General features: G+C 33.6%; 1 protein-coding gene across 1 annotated transcript; it reads left to right on the forward strand.

The window, feature by feature from the left end:
• Nucleotides 1-11,206: 11,206 nt before the first annotated feature.
• Nucleotides 11,207-17,658, forward strand: LOC149414315 (uncharacterized). The gene is made up of 4 exons (XM_089643877.1): nt 11,207-11,337; nt 12,566-12,762; nt 17,290-17,439; nt 17,579-17,658. Exons 2-4 carry the CDS (start codon nt 12,612-12,614, stop codon nt 17,656-17,658), a joined length of 381 nt encoding a protein of 126 aa, XP_089500003.1. The 5' UTR covers nt 11,207-11,337; nt 12,566-12,611.
• Nucleotides 17,659-17,923: the final 265 nt, after the last annotated feature.

The raw sequence follows: 17,923 nt of genomic DNA on the forward strand, positions 1-17,923 counted from the left end.
ATGCTAATACTTTTAGAAACCTCTTTTTAATAGTAACGTTACGTAAGTCTCTTAATACGGTGAAATGCGGCTACTTTGATGGATTTTGATTTTATTTTTACAACAATTTGGAAATCGATAAAACAAATGGTTGGAAAATTAAACTTAAAGATGACACTATTATTGCTTGTCGAATAAGACCTCACCTTGATGTTTGTAGATTTAAATTTATAAAAAATAGGACTGTTAAACGCTTTGTCCCTCTTTTGACAGCTAGGTCAAAGATAATTGCATCACTAGACGGTTAGTTTCGACATTTGCATTATGGTAGGTACTGGAGCATTAAAAATAAAAATATTTTTCAGTGTCTAATTTCACCAATACCCGATACATGCGAAAAGTAAGAGTTTTTTTCAAATAATTTCAAAGGAGAGTGAGGTTATTTTTTTCGGCCTATGTCATATTTGGAGATGCTTTGTCTTGTCAAGCAGAGGAAGTTCAGAGAAGAAAAAGGTATGAGAGAAGGGTAGGAATCTAAGGATCAGTGTATCCAGGAGCATCTCAACTGCGCTACTGACTCACCCAAAATATACTTCACAACCACATCTTTCACTGTCTCACTACCAAATCCACAAACAATAAATGAACTAAATATGTTATGTAATGTCATATGTGAATTGTAAAGTTTTCCAGAGATGCACAATAAATAACTACGAAAACGATGTTAAAAATATTGAACAATGTTTCCGAATATTGTTATGGCAAAAAAGTGACACTTTAATATGGATTAAAAAAATAAAATGTATCATCAAGATTAAAAGTAAAGCGAGAGTATCGTTGCAATTTTTTTTATGAAAAGGAATGTGTTTTCAAACTGTGAAGTTAAATAAATTTTACATACCTAATATGGTTTTGGTTTATTATAACAGGTTTGTCTTTTTAGACAACAAAATAATTTTAAATTCCAAAATCTATGTAGGTATTAACAAATAAAAATGTTTATTTCTGATAAACACGTCTGAAAGATTATTTTACCTGGTTTTTGTTTTTGCAAAAGAATAAAAATTATGTAATGTAAGACAACATGTATAACACACGGGAACGATTGGGAATTTCTCGCGCGAAAGTACGTTTGCTCAAGAGTACATATTTAATATTATCATCATGTTACGGGTTGGATCATCTCAATCGCAGGTATGTCATGAAAACAGTCCCACTAGCTTTAATGATTTCGTCTCTGCCTGGAATAGTGGCAAACCCTGACTTTAAGTCAGTGTTTGGGAACCTAATAACCAAAGCAACTCACCCTGAGGCTAAATATTTGTATACAAAACCGATCCACATATGCTTGTAATCTATTATCACAATATTAACCACGGAAATGAAACGGCAAGAATGGTGGAGATCGACTAACGTTTATTTAGTTTAAAGATTCATCATAGATGGAGCTAGTCACACATATTAATTTTGTTATATCATTCTAACACCCTCTCGTAACAAAATAAACTAAATACCATTCTAACAAAACAATATTATGATAATGGATTTAAATTTCCGATATTCCCATTGAACTTTAAAAAAAATGTATGTTTATTCGAACAAAGGCTTTTTGTTAACAAGTCAGCTGGCATATTGGAAGTTGACACATATTCAAGCTTAACTTTATTATCAAATACACATTCTCTGACAAAGTTATGTCGTACATCAATGTGCTTGGTGCGTTTATGAAACAGTGGATTAACAGACAAATTAATAGAACTTTGACTGTCACTATATAAACATACCGGTGTATATTTTTATGTTTTTTCTATCATATCAGATAATAAGTTATTTAAGTAAATAGCCTCTTTGCAAGCTTCCGATAGAGCCATATATTCTGCTTCTGTACTAGACAAGGCAACTGTTCTTTGCTTTAGATTCAAAAGATATATCACATCCTAACATTATGAAGCAGAACCCAGTATATGACCTTCTATCTAAGTAACATGATGCCCAATCAGCATCTACAAAACCATGTAAAGAATAATCATTTTTCTAAAAAATAATCATTTTTCTAACTAAAGCATAGTTTTTTGTAGATATTTAAACAATCTTTTTAAATGTTTCCAATGAGTTTCATTATAACAGCTATTATACTGACTTAGGTAACTTACGCTGTAAGCAATGTCTGGTCTTGTCAACACAGATAAGTACATAAGACTCCCTATTAACTGTTGGTATGGAAATTTTATAATTTATCTTTTTTATTTACATCTTTATCTAACTTTAAAGTAACTACACCGAAACCCTCTTAAGAATTTTTCAATGAAAAAAAATTTTGGGCGGGAAAACCTTACATGTGGGATAAATTGGGTCATTTTCATTTCAAGGGACCCGAAATCTAAACTTTTTAAGCAAGTGCCTACAATTTATTAAACTTCTATTTTTTACAATTTACAATATAAACTTTCATAAGAAAAATCTCTTTATAAACCATTTTATCCGTATACCAATCAGTCAGAATTCGCACTTGTCTGGAACCGTCAATAATCTGTATAAATAACGGTGAGTGCACTGGTACCAACGTACAACTGTATGTTTATATGTACTGTCCATTAAAACAAACTGGTTCAGGAAGTGATGTGTTTTTACAAACAGTTCTCCAACTAGTCGTGGAAGGAGATTATAAATAAATAGGTTCTTTGTCATAAATCAGGGATTTATTATTACTCCGCGTATTATAATAGTGACTCGATAGTCGCCCTAAGTAGAAGCTGGCTAATTGGAATCTGGAACAGTATGTTTGTCTGGGAGCCTTCCCACTGGCCCTGGCGACTACTGACCACTGGCTCCATCTTGTGGACTTCCACGCAAGCTCTATGCACTGCCCTCTGTGCGTGCATCTGTGAAGCTCTTACTTCCCAACATCCTCCCCCGGCTAACTCAAGACCTGGCTAAGATATTTTATTTAAATACATACTTTTTCAAAAACAAGAGTCTATACAATTTACAACAGGTGACTCTAAATATTTCACATAATACACAAACACAAACACAAAATTTATTTTATCACTGTTGTATCAGAAAGGCCATCACCAACAGATAAATTTTTAAGGAACATAATGATGGGCCCAATTTTAAGATTTAATATCTGTGGTGGAAAGCCATCTGGGTTTATAGAATTTAAATATTCATCAGGAAAAGTAGCCATCTAGTAGGAAAAGTAAAAATCTCCTTCTTTATTATTGATGGTATCAACAGAATGAAAAGTCTTCATTTGTCATTCTAACCGTTGAAGTACATCCTCATTGATTGCACAAACATGACTATTTTTGGGGCACAATATGGTACCGTATATACATTGAATAATATGTTGGCAAATATTTCTATAGGGAATTAGCACAGATCACTCTAATATTACTTCTACAGGAGGAAGTTTTCCCTCTCCTAAGCCCAAAAGCCATTTAGAAAATATTTTTCTCACTTTCTAAATCTCTGACATTTGTTGTTAATTGAAATGTTTTGAACTGGTACCAAATTGTGCTGCTTTTAATGCAAGCGGCAATTAATTGCCCTCGTGAGTCACGTCGACACACTGGAAGTATCTGACGAAAATCTCCGCCTTAAACGATAAATTTGTTGCGAGAGACAGAATAATTTCCCAAGATATCGCGTTATAGTAGGTACGCTCAATTACTTCTAAATCTACACTTGGGGCCATCGGTGTTTCATCCCATATTTATAATATCTGCTTCCGTTATAATTTTCCGGTTCTTCGATGTGACCTTACATATTTTTTTCTATGGAGAAGTGACTGCTGTCAGTTTTGCTCCCGCAAAAATCCTTTTTTTTATAGTTTTCTGCGCGTAATAAATAGTGAAGTCTGTTGTAAAGGATTATTCCACCTTCTTGGTAGCATAAGCCAACTGAACTGCTAAACTGTGATGATTTTCTGTCGTTTTCTGGAATAACTTCTAGTGACTATCTCAATTAGTGTTTTTATTGTGACAGAAACCTACAGGAATTACACAGTGCATTATTTCTTCATTTCCGCTCTTCTTTATATCCATCGAAAAATAAGTGCGACAAAACAATTCCGTGCAAATAACCTGTCTGTATCCTAAATAATTTATCCTACATAACCTAATCTAATCAACCCAAACTGTCACAAACATCTACAAAAGTTCGCGCAGGCGCACTGCAAAGTGAAAGTGATAAGCTTTTTGCGGTAAACTAAATTTCAGGCGCAGAACTTGCAAATAACAAACTTGACATTTTGTGATAATCAGTTTGACGTTAAATAGGCGTAACGTGCAAAACTCCGTTCTAAAGTTTAAAAAAAATCTGTCAATATAAGTATGACTCTCGATAAAGCAGAAACGAATGAGTCCGCTGTTTTGTTGCCGTCTGCGACCGACCGTTTAAATGAGGCTCGGGCTCTCCAAGAAAAAATAAAGAATATGCTAACCATCAATATTTTAAGCAAAGAAAAGCGGACATCCCTCATGAACTATGTCAGTGGCATTATGGATCACCTGGAGGCTACGGTGCAAGTATGTACTTCTTCACCGAAACCATTGGAAATGGTTTTAGAATCCATCAAATCGCTCTCCACTAACATTAACGAAATTAAGGCTAAACTGAACAACAATATTACGTACGCGAATGTCACAGCCAGGCCGAGAACTACGCAACAGAGTCACGCTGTAGTAATTAGCTCAGATGACCCGGGAAAAAATTCTGATGACTTGGACCAGCTAATTAAGAAGCACATCGATGTTCGATCCCTTGGAATTGGTGTATCGGGTATGCGAAAAACAAATAACGACAAACTAATTTTTAAGATGGCCTCACTACAAGATAAAAATGATTTCAAAACGGAGTTGAGCAAAGGACTCCATGGACAGATAACAGTGACGGACGGAAAGCAACTCGATCCGCTTGTTATAATAAAAGGACTGATAAAAGGTGCCTCCGACGAAGACTTACTCAAGTCACTTCAAAATCAAAATAAAGGGTGTGAAATAGATTTCACACAAAATTTAAGAATCAAATATAAAAAAAACCATAGAAACAAACTTCTGTGTAACGTTGTCCTAGAAGCGTCCCCTACAAACTGGAAATCCTTGGTAAACGCTGGACGAATAAACGTCGGATACCAACGGCTTGTGGTCGAAGACCAATCACCGCTGATGCAATGCTATCAGTGCCTAGGTTTTGGTCACACCCAACGCTTCTGTACAGAGAAGCTAACTTGTTTTCACTGTGGCGAATGTCATAAATATGACATATGTCCCAACAAGGCGAAGGAACCAACATGTTCAAATTGCAGTGGAGGTACGAGAAACCACCGGGCAACAAATCCAGAGTGCCCACTCTGGAAGCTAATGGATGAGCGCTTCAGAGAAAGGGTAGACTACGTGGGCCACTGTTAAAGGCAACATAAAGGAAAAAAAATGTTTCAATATACAAGAATACACTACTATAAATTCCTGTATGCGTATTATGTACATGAACGCTAGAAGCATCAGAAACAAAATAGACGAAATCGAAGAAACCCTCAAAAACATTACACAAACAGTACATATTCTCGTGATTACGGAAACCTGGCTACGTAAAGGAGAGGAAACTTTTTTCAATATTGCTGACTATTCTGGAATCTTTGCTTCCCGCGAGATGGACCGAGGAGGAGGGGTCGCCATCTACATGCATAATACACTCAACAGTAAGAAGATCGAAAAATGCTGCAGCGAAAATACCTTTCTAGGAATTACAGTCACGTCAAAAAGTATTAAACCTCTAAATTTGTATGTTTTTTACCGTAGGCCGAACTCAAATATAACAGATTTCTTTGAATCTTTCGAAATAATATTAAACAATAACAAACAAGACACATTACTTTTTGGAGATTTCAATATCGATATCTCAAAAGACACTGATACTACACGAAGATATATTCACACCTTGAAATCATATAACTTTTATCTATGTAACACAATGTTTCCCACAAGGGTAACTAATAACACTAGCTCGTTGATAGATCACATCATTACAAATAGGACAAATGTTTCCGGCACAATTTCAAACATTGATGATCCCCTTAGTGACCACAATATACTTATATTGGATTATGAAAATTCCTTGAAAAACCTTTCCAATAACAGATCCGCAATAAACCTCACAAATGCTTACAAAATAAATTATCAAAAATTAAATACTTCACTTAAAACTTGTAAATTTGATCATTCGTCTGATGATGTAAACAAAAATTATAATAATTTCGCTGACTATCTCCAGAATGCTATAAATTCAAGCAAAACAAAAGTGAAAACAAATACAGGCGACAAAAGACTGAACAATACTCCATGGTTTGATGCTGAACTTGATACACTTATTAAAAAACGAAATAGTATATTTAAACTTTGGAAACAAAATCAAGAAAGTATTCCTTTGACAATAGAAAAAAATAAAGCTCGTAATACTGTCACCAACTATAGAAGATACATTAAATCTAAATATTATACGAAATTGATTAATGAAAACATTAATAAGCCACAACGAACATGGAAAACAATCAATTCCATTCTATCAAATAGCTCGCGAAACCCAACAATAGCTTGTAAATCTCTAGTCATAAATGACAAAGAAGTAAAGGGACCAAAAGAGATTGCAACTGCATTTAACACATTTTTTCTCTCAGTTGGGGAAAGTTTAGCATCAGTCATAAAATCTTCAAAAACTGATGTAAATACGATCTACACGGAACCTCAAGCAAAACAATCTTTTAACATGATCAGGACAAATAAAAAGGAAATCTTACGGATCATATCTAACCTTAAGTCTAAAGCAGCAGCTGGTTCCGATGGTGTAACCTCTCTCCTTCTCAAAAACTGCAAGGGTGAACTGGTGGATGACCTCGTTTACTTAATAAATCTCTCTTTATCAAAGGGTATATTTCCAGATAAACTAAAAATTGCAAAAATTATTCCTGTACATAAAGATGAATGTAAAAAAAATGTCCAAAATTATCGTCCAATCTCTATACTTCCAGCTATCTCTAAAATTTTTGAAAGTGTCATTAAAGAAAGACTATTGAAATATCTCGAAAACAACAAAATTCTCACGTCAAAACAATATGGTTTCAGACGACGATCTAACACTAAATGTGCAGCCTTCGATTTTATATCAAATCTGCAGAAACATATAGATGACGGTGATTTTACGGCGGCAATATTTATTGATCTAAAGAAGGCGTTTGACACGGTGGATCATAACGTATTGATCGAAAAACTGAAGCATTTGGGTATTGTTGGTACACCTCTGGAGCTTTTCCGATCTTATTTATCAAATCGTTTTTCGGCAGTAGAATTTGGAGGAGAAATGAGTGAATTAGGTAAAATAACATGTGGAGTACCACAGGGATCAATTCTTGGACCGTTGCTATTCCTAATCTACGTGAATGACATAACAAAGTGGGGTATTAAAGGAACTATACAACTTTATGCTGACGATATGGTAATTTTTTACAATAAACTGAACCTAGCGGAGCTTGAAACGGAGATGAATGCTGATATTTCCCATCTCACAAACTGGTTGAGAATAAACAAACTAACTCTTAACGTAAAAAAAACCCATTATATACTTTTCGGTAACAAGAAAAATTTCAGCCTCGATATTAAAATTGGAGACAACTGCCTCGAAAAGAAAATGAACACAAAATATTTGGGTCTGATCGTAGATTCCCAACTCACGTGGGATCTCCATATAAATCATATAAAAGAGAAAATTACCCCTATAACTGGTGTACTATATAGGCTTCAAGGGTTACTACCCATTCCTTTACTAACTTCAGTATACTATGCCATGGTACATTCACACCTTTCCTATCTCTGCTGTATCTGGGGTTTTGCCTCAAAGAAATTGATAGCTGACCTGCAGGTGGCTCAAAACCGAGCTCTCAGAAATGTGTTTGAACTTCCATGGGACACTCATGTTAGGGACATCTATTCAGTTTCTGGTATCCTTCCAATTACAATCCTTCCTAAATATGAAATCACAAGCACCATCCTACAAATTACCCAAAAATCAACTCACACCAACATCAAGCCACTTTACAATCAAGACATCCACAACCACAATACTCGAAATAACAATAAAATCCGCATTCCTCAAACACACACTACAAAATATGGGTTAAAATCACTGAACTATATTGCCTATACACTATATAATTCGCTTCCAGATATGTACAAACACATCCACCACAATAAAAAATTGCAAAGCAATGCTTTAAAAGAATATTTTTTAACTACATTTAAAAATGAAAATATGTAACTGTGTTGTCATTTCTTGTTGTATCTTATCCATGTTTTTTTTTTCTTTCTGTACTTGTTTTCTATTGTTGTTTGTTCTACTTAACGTGTCATTATTTTAATTTTTAATTTTTATGCTGTATTGAATGTGAAACTTATATTTGATATCAAAATACCGTTGTAAAATTGTTCCTACTACCTCCTACATATGAATTGTAAGTTCCTCCTGTCCTAAAATGAGTTCTGTTACTCATCGGGATTGCTCTAGCAAGAAATAAACACAATAAAAAAAAAAAAAAAAAAAAATATTGTATTGTCCTGTAAATTGAGGGGTAAATTAAAAGTAGTATGACACGTTACGCCACCTGGAAGTAAGAGAGCTGAAATGCCTGTCCCAGCGACTGATAAAAATTCCTGGCCATCAATGAAAAAACACTTAGGTATATTCATCATTTTCATCTGAAAAAAACTTATTCAAAATAGAATAACATGCTTGAAGTTGTTCGTCATTGAGTTTGGCAGCCATCAATTCACCTTTGTGTTTTCAGAAATAACATTAAAATCAGTAGCTTATGCGAAACTGCAACATTATACATGATACATCCAACAAATAACCTTTACAAATGCATAGTCTTCAGTCATATCGTGAATAAATTCCTTGACTTTTAGATGGAAAACCTTTGCCACTATATCAGGCCTGTCCGCAGTCTATTGATAATGTTCCAATTTTGTTTGTATTTCTGGCCATTTGGGATTGCATGTAAAAGTTATGAATAGATCAGGACGACCAAATTTACGTACTATTGCCATAGTATCTTGATAAAGTGTATTCATACGGCGTGGTCCACCAGTAAATGAAGATGGAATAATGACTATTATCTGCACATACTCCTCTATCAGTAGCTACATGGTCTTGCAAACCTTGGTAGCATACCACTCTGAGTTGTCGTTGGTTTTTCCTTATGTAATCTAGGCAACCAGACTCATAAATAATGTAAGCATGAATTAAATTCTGTTGAAAACGTTTACGGGCAAAATGGACTGGATTAAAAATGTTTCTTCGCACTGCTAATTTACTTGCATAAAACTGCATAGCAGTAACAGTATGATGTTGAGCAGTACAGAAATCAGCTTGATCCTGAAAGCCTGGGGTCCAACCACATTCACCTGATAGAAATAATAGTTGGAGAACTATAGGATATACATTTTCTATGTATACCATGGCGATATCGTGAGAACTGGTTGGAGCATTGTACCTCCGTTGGTCATCAACCGATGAACGTGTAAATAATAGACGAATATCTGTCACCTGCCCACCGTCAGCCACAATGCGCAATTCTACTTCCTCGACAGCTTATTTTATTTTCTTATACTGATGGATAAGGGCTTATTTGGCGTATTTCACATTTGCATTATATTTTAATGGTAATCGGCATTAGATGGATGACTCATACGCACTCTAACAGCCTCATCAGAAACATGCATAAAGCTGAGCTTATGAGGGTATTTAACCTTCAACTTGTATACTTTTGGAAGTCAGATGATACACCTCACCTGGGACTGGGATATTAACTATTTGCGTAAATAACCAATTTAGGCAAATGCATTAACACTGTTGTATTGACTTGGTCGTTCTGTGACTTCAAGTCACGTCCTTACCTAGGGACATTTCATATTTATATCGGAATAAATTAGAAATCGATATACGCTGGCAACACTGAAGAATCTGTCTGTAGCGTGATTCTTTGCACGTCAAATATTTAACACGTAATTGTGGAAAAAAATTATTGTCCTGTATTAATCAGACGAATTAATAACTTTCTAAAAAACATTTTTTTCGATATACTTAATGCAAAAATTTATGTGAGCAGAAACGATAATTTTGAAGAAAACTCGTATAACATGAAGTGTTCGAGGATCGAACAAGGGTTGAGATAGCCGTATTTTAAAGGGCTATTCCACACAGATAAAGCATGGATAAAGTCTTTGGCTTATGACAGGCGAATGCGATAACACAATTTGTAAGGTTAAATCACAGTCAGCTTACCGGGTGGCAAACGAAATCTGCATCTCGAGAATCATCTGTCAGCACTGGAACGGTGATCGTTGTACGGTAGCACTCGTTATTTTGAATTGGTTGCGATAAAATACGTATTAAGGGATTATTCCGATAAATAACCGGCGATAGTATACACATTGGTTTTGACAAGACGAACGTTTCGATGCGATTGTACGGCTCACGGCACTCCATGATTATGGTTGACGTGTGTGAATTCAAACTGTACAGTTCAAATTTTGACCATACTATTGGTTAGCACACGGCCTGTCAAAAGCAAATCGGCGTGACGGAGCATGAAGTGATCCAAAAATTGTACATTCTCTAACGGCACGACGGCGAAAAAATACCAAATGTTAAATATGTTTTTGGTACAAAAGTTTCCTTTTTAAAACTTTATATTTTTACTGGTGAACCTGCTGCTTGGAAATATAACAACTAGGGAATTTCTTCGGTGAGTTGAGAGTTTCTAGTTTTGATCGCCGTGAGGTTTGCAATTAAATTTTGCAACGGTATTTCTGTATAAATTCGGGTCTAAGTTTACGAGTTTTCGTTTTTTTGGGTCCGGTCGCCTACAAACTGAAATGAACCTTACGGTCGGTTGAAGTTGAGGGGCAGAGTGGTCTTTTTTTGTCTGCAGACCACCGTTTTACTTATTTTGCGCGACGGCTATGCGGAATTCGCCCGAATCATACGATTTGAATTTGCTCAATCAGAGGGCTGAAACCGTCCAAACGATAGCATTAAAACATTTTCAGATTTATCTAACATTTTTATCAAAATATCTAAATAAACATTTAAAATAACTCAAGTTATTTGATAAAAGCAAATAGATAATTTACTGTCTATGACTTCATTATTGTCTATGTACAACTTAGCAATAATTTTGACACATCCTTTCTTTACTGCCAGTTGTTCCATCATGTTTCCAATCTGTAACTCAACATATTACCCTTTCAACGTTTAACCCGCGCAGTTAAATTTATCATCCCACACTTGTGATAGTTATTGGTAAGTAATAATATTCATATTTATTTTGGTAGCAGCCGTTATTCCAAATCTAACTGAACGACCACTGATCTTTAATTTGAGCTATGGCAGGCTAAAACAAACAACCGCGATGTATCTAACGTGACCTAGTTTCTTATACCAAGTTGTATGATTAGAACATGAGTAGAATAATTAGATGTCAACCTTGACTTAAGCACTATTAAAGTGAGATAGCAACACTGTTTATCTGCTTCTATGATAAGTCATCAAACTGACAATTCAACACACCTCTTAAAAGTCATATAAGGTCAATAATAGTGATGAAACAAAATTTAGGCTAGATATTTAACCTAGTTTTTGCATCACTTTTCATGGCTTTCCATCACTTTAAAAAAAATGTATGTTCAGTTTTCATTTTGATAAGTTATCCAGTCACCAAATTAAATAAATTTATAAGCCGTTATAATTGCACTAATGATACAGAAATTAAATAAAAATAATTCATTAAATTTGCGTACCATTTGCGCCAGTTTGCTTATAAATAATTTCAAAAGTATGTCATACAAGATGGTTGCCAGGCATTTGGATATGACTTCAATGCCATTCATAAAAATCGCTATAATGCTCTGTCCACGGCTTTTAGTTTAATGCTACGGTATATCTGCTCACTCTTTCTTCCTCTAATCCAAGTCTCTGATTGCTTATACGTCAGTCATAGTAATATCCATTGTTCTCATATCGTGTATTGACAAAATCCATTATGGTGTACGAATGTAAAACGAATTCTTTAACAATACACTCAATCTTTAGAGCTAGATATTGTAATGTATTATATGTTGGGTTATTGAACGATTGGTGGCGATTCTCTCAAATTTCAGTTATTTGTGAAAAATTCAAACATGTATTCAATTTTTTTTATAGAAAAAGAAAATTTCTGATTCATTACTGAAAATAGTACAATCCTTAAATACATATTTGCATACCCTAAACTATACACTTCAGTTTCCGAACACCACTATACCCACTATCGAAAATATTACTTTGGAAAATCACCACCAGAAGCATTAATGAAATTCTATTATTGTTCTCTTCTAATTTTGAACACTTTCAAGAAATATGTTAGAGATATCAGTAACAAAAAAAACTGTTTCCCCTATTTCCCCCTGTATTTATGTGTGAAAAAAAATTTTGTTAGTAAAAATAAATAAATGTAAAGGTCATTCACTTCCATTATCACTGATCTTTTCAGATATGTTTGTTTTGGTTTGAAGCTATCGCTACCACAGGGCAGTGCCATGAATCTACTAAATCCAGATAATGTTTCCATCAAGACGGAACCAGGGCCCCAGGAAGAAGACGGTGAAATACCGTACACGGATATAGACATCGACCTCCAAAATGTAAAGAATGAATGTTTGCAATATGCGGAGAGTATTCCGTCAGCCAGTAAGTTGCATATGCTAAAAATTAGGACATTAAATTCGGATGTTCTAAATTCATGACCGTTTTGAAATGTCGTGTCAAAAATTTATTTGTGACATGATTTAAGTTACATTCTTTGTTGTATGTTAAAAATACACATATATTGATGGAAGAAAACATCATTCCTAACTACCATACTCCGCAATGAAAGTGCTCAAGAGAAAACGTCGTTTTATGCTGAAGAATCGGAAGAATGTCTGAAGCGGACATCTTGGTGTTTCTTATTTCTTATATAAACCATATAATTTTTTTTATTAATTATTGAGTTAGTTTATATGTTTGAATATAAACTAATATAAACAAGATCATATTTCATTTTGTAATTTTACATATTTTTACAATAAATATAACATTTCTTTTTAAATACATTCATTCTTCCTTCAATCTTCAGACTTTCAGGCATTTCATTATACATTTTTAATCCTTTGTACATTAGGCAGTTCTGTGATTTTGTTTTTTTCATATGTGGAAATCTAATCTCATTTACATTTCTGGTTTCGTAATTATGAACATCTCTATTAAAAACAATTTCATCCTTAAATATTTTGGCATTTGGTTGTCCATGATTTTATGTACAAAAATTAACACATTAAATAATAGTCTCTTTTTTATAGAAATCCAATTTAGCTGTTCTCTCATTTGATCTATGCTTGCGTATTTTCCTTTTCCTAGTATACATCTCATAGCTCTATTCTGTATAACATAGATAGCTTGTTCAAGTTTCCTTCATTGGCCGAATACAACATAGTAGAGCAATAAATGTGGAGCAACTATAGTTTTATAAATCAGCTCTGTAGTGTTTCCATTTAGTTTATTTCTTAATCTTCTAAGAAAATTGACTGTTTTAGATACCTACCTTCTTTAGCACATATTTAAAATTTGCTGCGAAAGTTAGTTTTGAATCTAGTATCACACCCAGGTACTTAATTTCATTTACTTTTTCAATTTTTTCGTCATTAATTGTCAATTTTAACTCTGTGTTATGCGTTTTGTTGCCTATTTCCATATATTTTGTTTTGTTGACATTCAATTTTAATTTGTTTAATTTCAGCCATTTCGCTATATTTTGTAGGTCTTCATTTAATTTATTGATTGCATCTATGTACTCTTCACATGAAATATAGATTAATGTATCGTCTGCAAATAATCTAATTTTGCAATGTTTTATGGTTTTAATTATATCATTAATGTAAATAATTAATAGAATTGGACCTAATACCGACCCTTGTGGAACACCGAGGTTGTTTTCTATGGGTTCTGATTCTGAGCTTTCCACTTTTGTTACCTGTTTTCTTTCATGGAGATATTCTTTGAAAAGATTTAGAGCTACTTCAGAAAGACCTATATCTTCTAATTTTTCCCAAAGTTTTTTTCCTTTCTATCGTTTCAAATGGTCTTTTAAAATTTAAGAATGCTGCAATGGTGATTTTTTTATTATCTGTTTCTTTCTTCCATGTATCAATCACAATGTTTATTGCAGCTTCACAAGAGTTATTATTACGGAATCCTGATTGTTCGTCACATAATATATGATGTTTTTTCAAATACCCAACGAGTTGTTTCTTTATTACAATTTCTAGTACCTTTTCGTATTTTGGTAACATATTTATAGGTCTAAATTCTTCACATTTTCTGGAATTAACAACTTTCGGAATCGGGATCACAATAGATGTTTTCCATGTGTTTGGAAATTTTCCACTTCTTAACGATTCATTTATTATGTTCAGTAGATGAGGTCCTATCACTGGCATTGTATCCCTTAAAACTGTAAAACTTATTCCATCTGGACTCTCTTTTGATTTGGTGCTGTTTAGAATCTGTAAAAGAAATGTTTCATCAATCTCTTTAAGCACAAGTTTTTCTCGGTTTAGGGGAACATTTCTCACGCGGTTGTCTTCCTTCAGTATTGGTATACTCTGATGTAATTCCGTTATACTGTTTACAAAATATTTGTTGAAGCAGTTCTGTATGCTACCCTATATCTGATGTGGAAATTCAATGTCATGTTTCATCCCTTTATCTTCAGTTTGCATTAATCCTTTTATGGTTTTCCACATTTTTTTAGTGTCTCCTTTTTCACAGATAATTTTATTTTTGAAGTAATCGTTCTTACAAACTTTCAGTTGTTTTGAGTATTTATTTCTTGCATTTTTGAATGCTTTCCAGTCTTGTGAGTTTCTTGAGATTTTTGCAATTTTGTACAGTCTATCTCTTTCATATTGTATTGATTGTAGTTCTATGTTATACCATTTATTTGTTCCTATTATTTTAGTAGTTTGGATTGGTATTAACTGGTCGATTACTTCTTGAAGGTTATTTATTAATGATTTAGACTTTTCACTAAATTCCATTTGATGAAGTTCATTCATATCACCCAGAAGTTCAAGTAACCTTTCACTGTTATATTTTTTATAATTTCTGTATTTTACTTTGCTGGTTTTCGTATTTGTTCTTTTTGTGTTATCTGTAATGTGAATAAGGTTATGGTCAGTTATTTTTGGCTCATCTAGAACTTTTACATTCAAATCTAATCTGTTGGATATGACAAGGTCAATTAACGTCATGGATTTATCCGTTATTTGTGTCTCACTTTTAACAAGTTGTTTCATTACCGATGCTTGGATAATTTTTTTAAGTCTTTTAGTATATGTATCATTCAAATATTTGAAATTTATATTAAAGTCACCAGTAAGGATATTATCATCTTCTTCTTCGAGGTTTTGGGTGCACCAGTTCTCTATAAATGATAGAAAGTCTTTGGTTCTTGCATTTGGAGAATGGTAAATTACTCCGTATACTCCTTTCTTATATCCAGAAGTTATCCTGATCGCTAGTATCCAGCAGTTCTTTTCGTATTTTGTGTTAGAAATAACTTCATATAATATGTCTTTTTTGATGATTATTATTGCTCCCCCTGTGTGTCTACTGTAGGAATCACAGCGTATTGTTGTATATCCTTGAAAAGTAACTTCGCTGTCTTCAATATCGCATGTTATGTGAGTCTCGCTTAACATTACAAGTGCAGGATCATTTCGTTCAATCAGTATCTGGATTTCTTAATTATTCGATATCAGACTCTGAATATTTAAATATATGATTCCTTGCAGTTGGTTGCTTTTTATAAAAAAAATACCTTTTTCTTCTCCAATTCCAATTTCCTTTTGTATACTGAACATTCGAAGCTCCATGCTGGATGATTTGAGTCTAGGATTATCTTCAACTTGTTTTTAGTATTAATACAATTATTAATATAAATATCATACCATGTAAATTTTTATATTTACCTATTTTGAAGGTAATAATTAATTTATTTTATTGTTAAGGAACATTTACAGACTATAAACATGAAAAAAAAACATATGTCAACAGTCCACTTAAAAATGTTCACATCATTCACAGCCCCTACCTTACTCCGCCTCACAACGCCGCCCAACCGGGTGGTGACATAGTTAAGTTAGTTTGTGAGGTGTCACATAAAAAAAAAAGTTTAAGTGTCATTTTACACTGTGTATTAAGAAAAGATAACAGCAAAACGTGAACAAGGCAAAAAAAGAGATATAAAAAAATTAAAAAAAACATATAGATCAATATGTGAAATCAAAAACAAAGAAACATTCTCAGTTTATTAAAAAAAAACAAGAAACATTCACAATCTATTGCTAATTTGCTTTTTAAAATAAGCGAGACTATTTGCATATATATCTATGTAGTTACACTCAATAGAATAGTACAGACGACAAATTCGAGACAATGGATTGAAGTATGCTTTATTGTTCTTAAAAAATTCTAGATGGAATAAATTCTGCCTTCTTAAATTACGTCTATGAGGAACTTTAATAAGAATATTGCTCAGACAATGAGTTGCTTCAAGCTTGTCATGAACAATTTTGTGTAGACATATTAAGTCAGCACATTGTCTTCTTTTATCCAGGGTCGTAAAGTTAAAGTTTTGGAGTCGTTCCTCGTAAGACTGGAGTACGGCATTAAGTCCAAGTTTAAATGATAACAATCATAAATTTGTTTTTTGTGCAGATTCGTCGTTTTTGAATATTTCAAGTAGTGAGGGTTCCAGATAACACTCCCATATTCCAATGTGCTTCTGACCAATGAGTGGTACAAGGTTATATTGGATTGGGGATTATTGAATGGCTTCGATATTCTATGTATAAATGCAATCATTTTCAAGGATTTACTCGTGATATATTATCAATATAATATATAATCAAAGAGAAAAAGATATTAAAATAAACGAATAACGGTCACAACTTGCAATTGAACCCAGGATCGCTTGTATTTCTAGGACAGGCGTCCTTAATAAAAACAAGTCTTCAAAACGTCGTGTTAATCCTGAATTCAGTGACATTTATCTTTTTATTTGTCTCGATCTTGTTCTGTTTCATGTTTTTATTTTATTTAAATCTTTCTACTTACACAAATACGTTTTGATGTACATCCATTATCGATATAAGTATTGTTGTTTTGTTTATCCAGGTAGCATTAATTTGGAGACAGTTACCATCAAGGCGGATATTCGACCCCGAGAAGATGAAGGGGGATATCCTTACGTGGAGATCGACATTGACCTGCCGGATATTAAAAAGGAATGCTTAGAACGTTTCGAAAGAATTACCCACACATCAGGTAAAACCGATTATTGAGAACACGTCAAACAATTCGTGCTCTCCAATGTTTTACATTTTTATGAATTCCAAGTGCTTATGTTATCTGGTATCACTCTGTTCTCTCCGGTATGGTTTAGCAATGTACGTATATTTTACAGGTTGCATAAATGTGCAACCTGTAAAAAAGGCGTTAACCATCAAGGCTGATCTTGTACCCCGAGAAGATGAAGGGGGATAAATTTCCGTGGCCTTCGCGATGTTAAAAAAACTACTTAGAACGCTTTGAAAGCATTTCCCAGACTGCAGATCAAACCACGTTTTTATGTCAGTTTTAATAATTCCAGCTGCTTGTTTTGAAAAACAAGTTATTTATTTGATTTTCTTAAAATTACCGGTTTCGCTTAGTACAAGCATTTTCAGTTCGATGATAAATCAACACACTGACGACTTATCACACATTTTAAAAGTGTGATAAAGCTAAACAAATCTTATAACCTATTTAC

The sequence above is a fragment of the Hesperophylax consimilis genome, chromosome 20, assembly GCF_061612785.1.
Source record: "Hesperophylax consimilis isolate HC1 chromosome 20, BYU_Hcon_1.0, whole genome shotgun sequence".
Lineage (NCBI taxonomy): Eukaryota > Metazoa > Arthropoda > Insecta > Trichoptera > Limnephilidae > Hesperophylax > Hesperophylax consimilis.

Coding starts and splice junctions, on each gene's coding strand:
- LOC149414315 (XM_089643877.1), top strand. CDS start 12,612: ATGAATCTACTAAATCCAGATAATGTTTCCATCAAGACGGAACCAGGG. Junction 12,763..17,289: donor GGAGAGTATTCCGTCAGCCA/GTAAGTTGCATA, acceptor TTGTTTATCCAG/GTAGCATTAATTTGGAGACA. Junction 17,440..17,578: donor AAGAATTACCCACACATCAG/GTAAAACCGATT, acceptor TATATTTTACAG/GTTGCATAAATGTGCAACCT.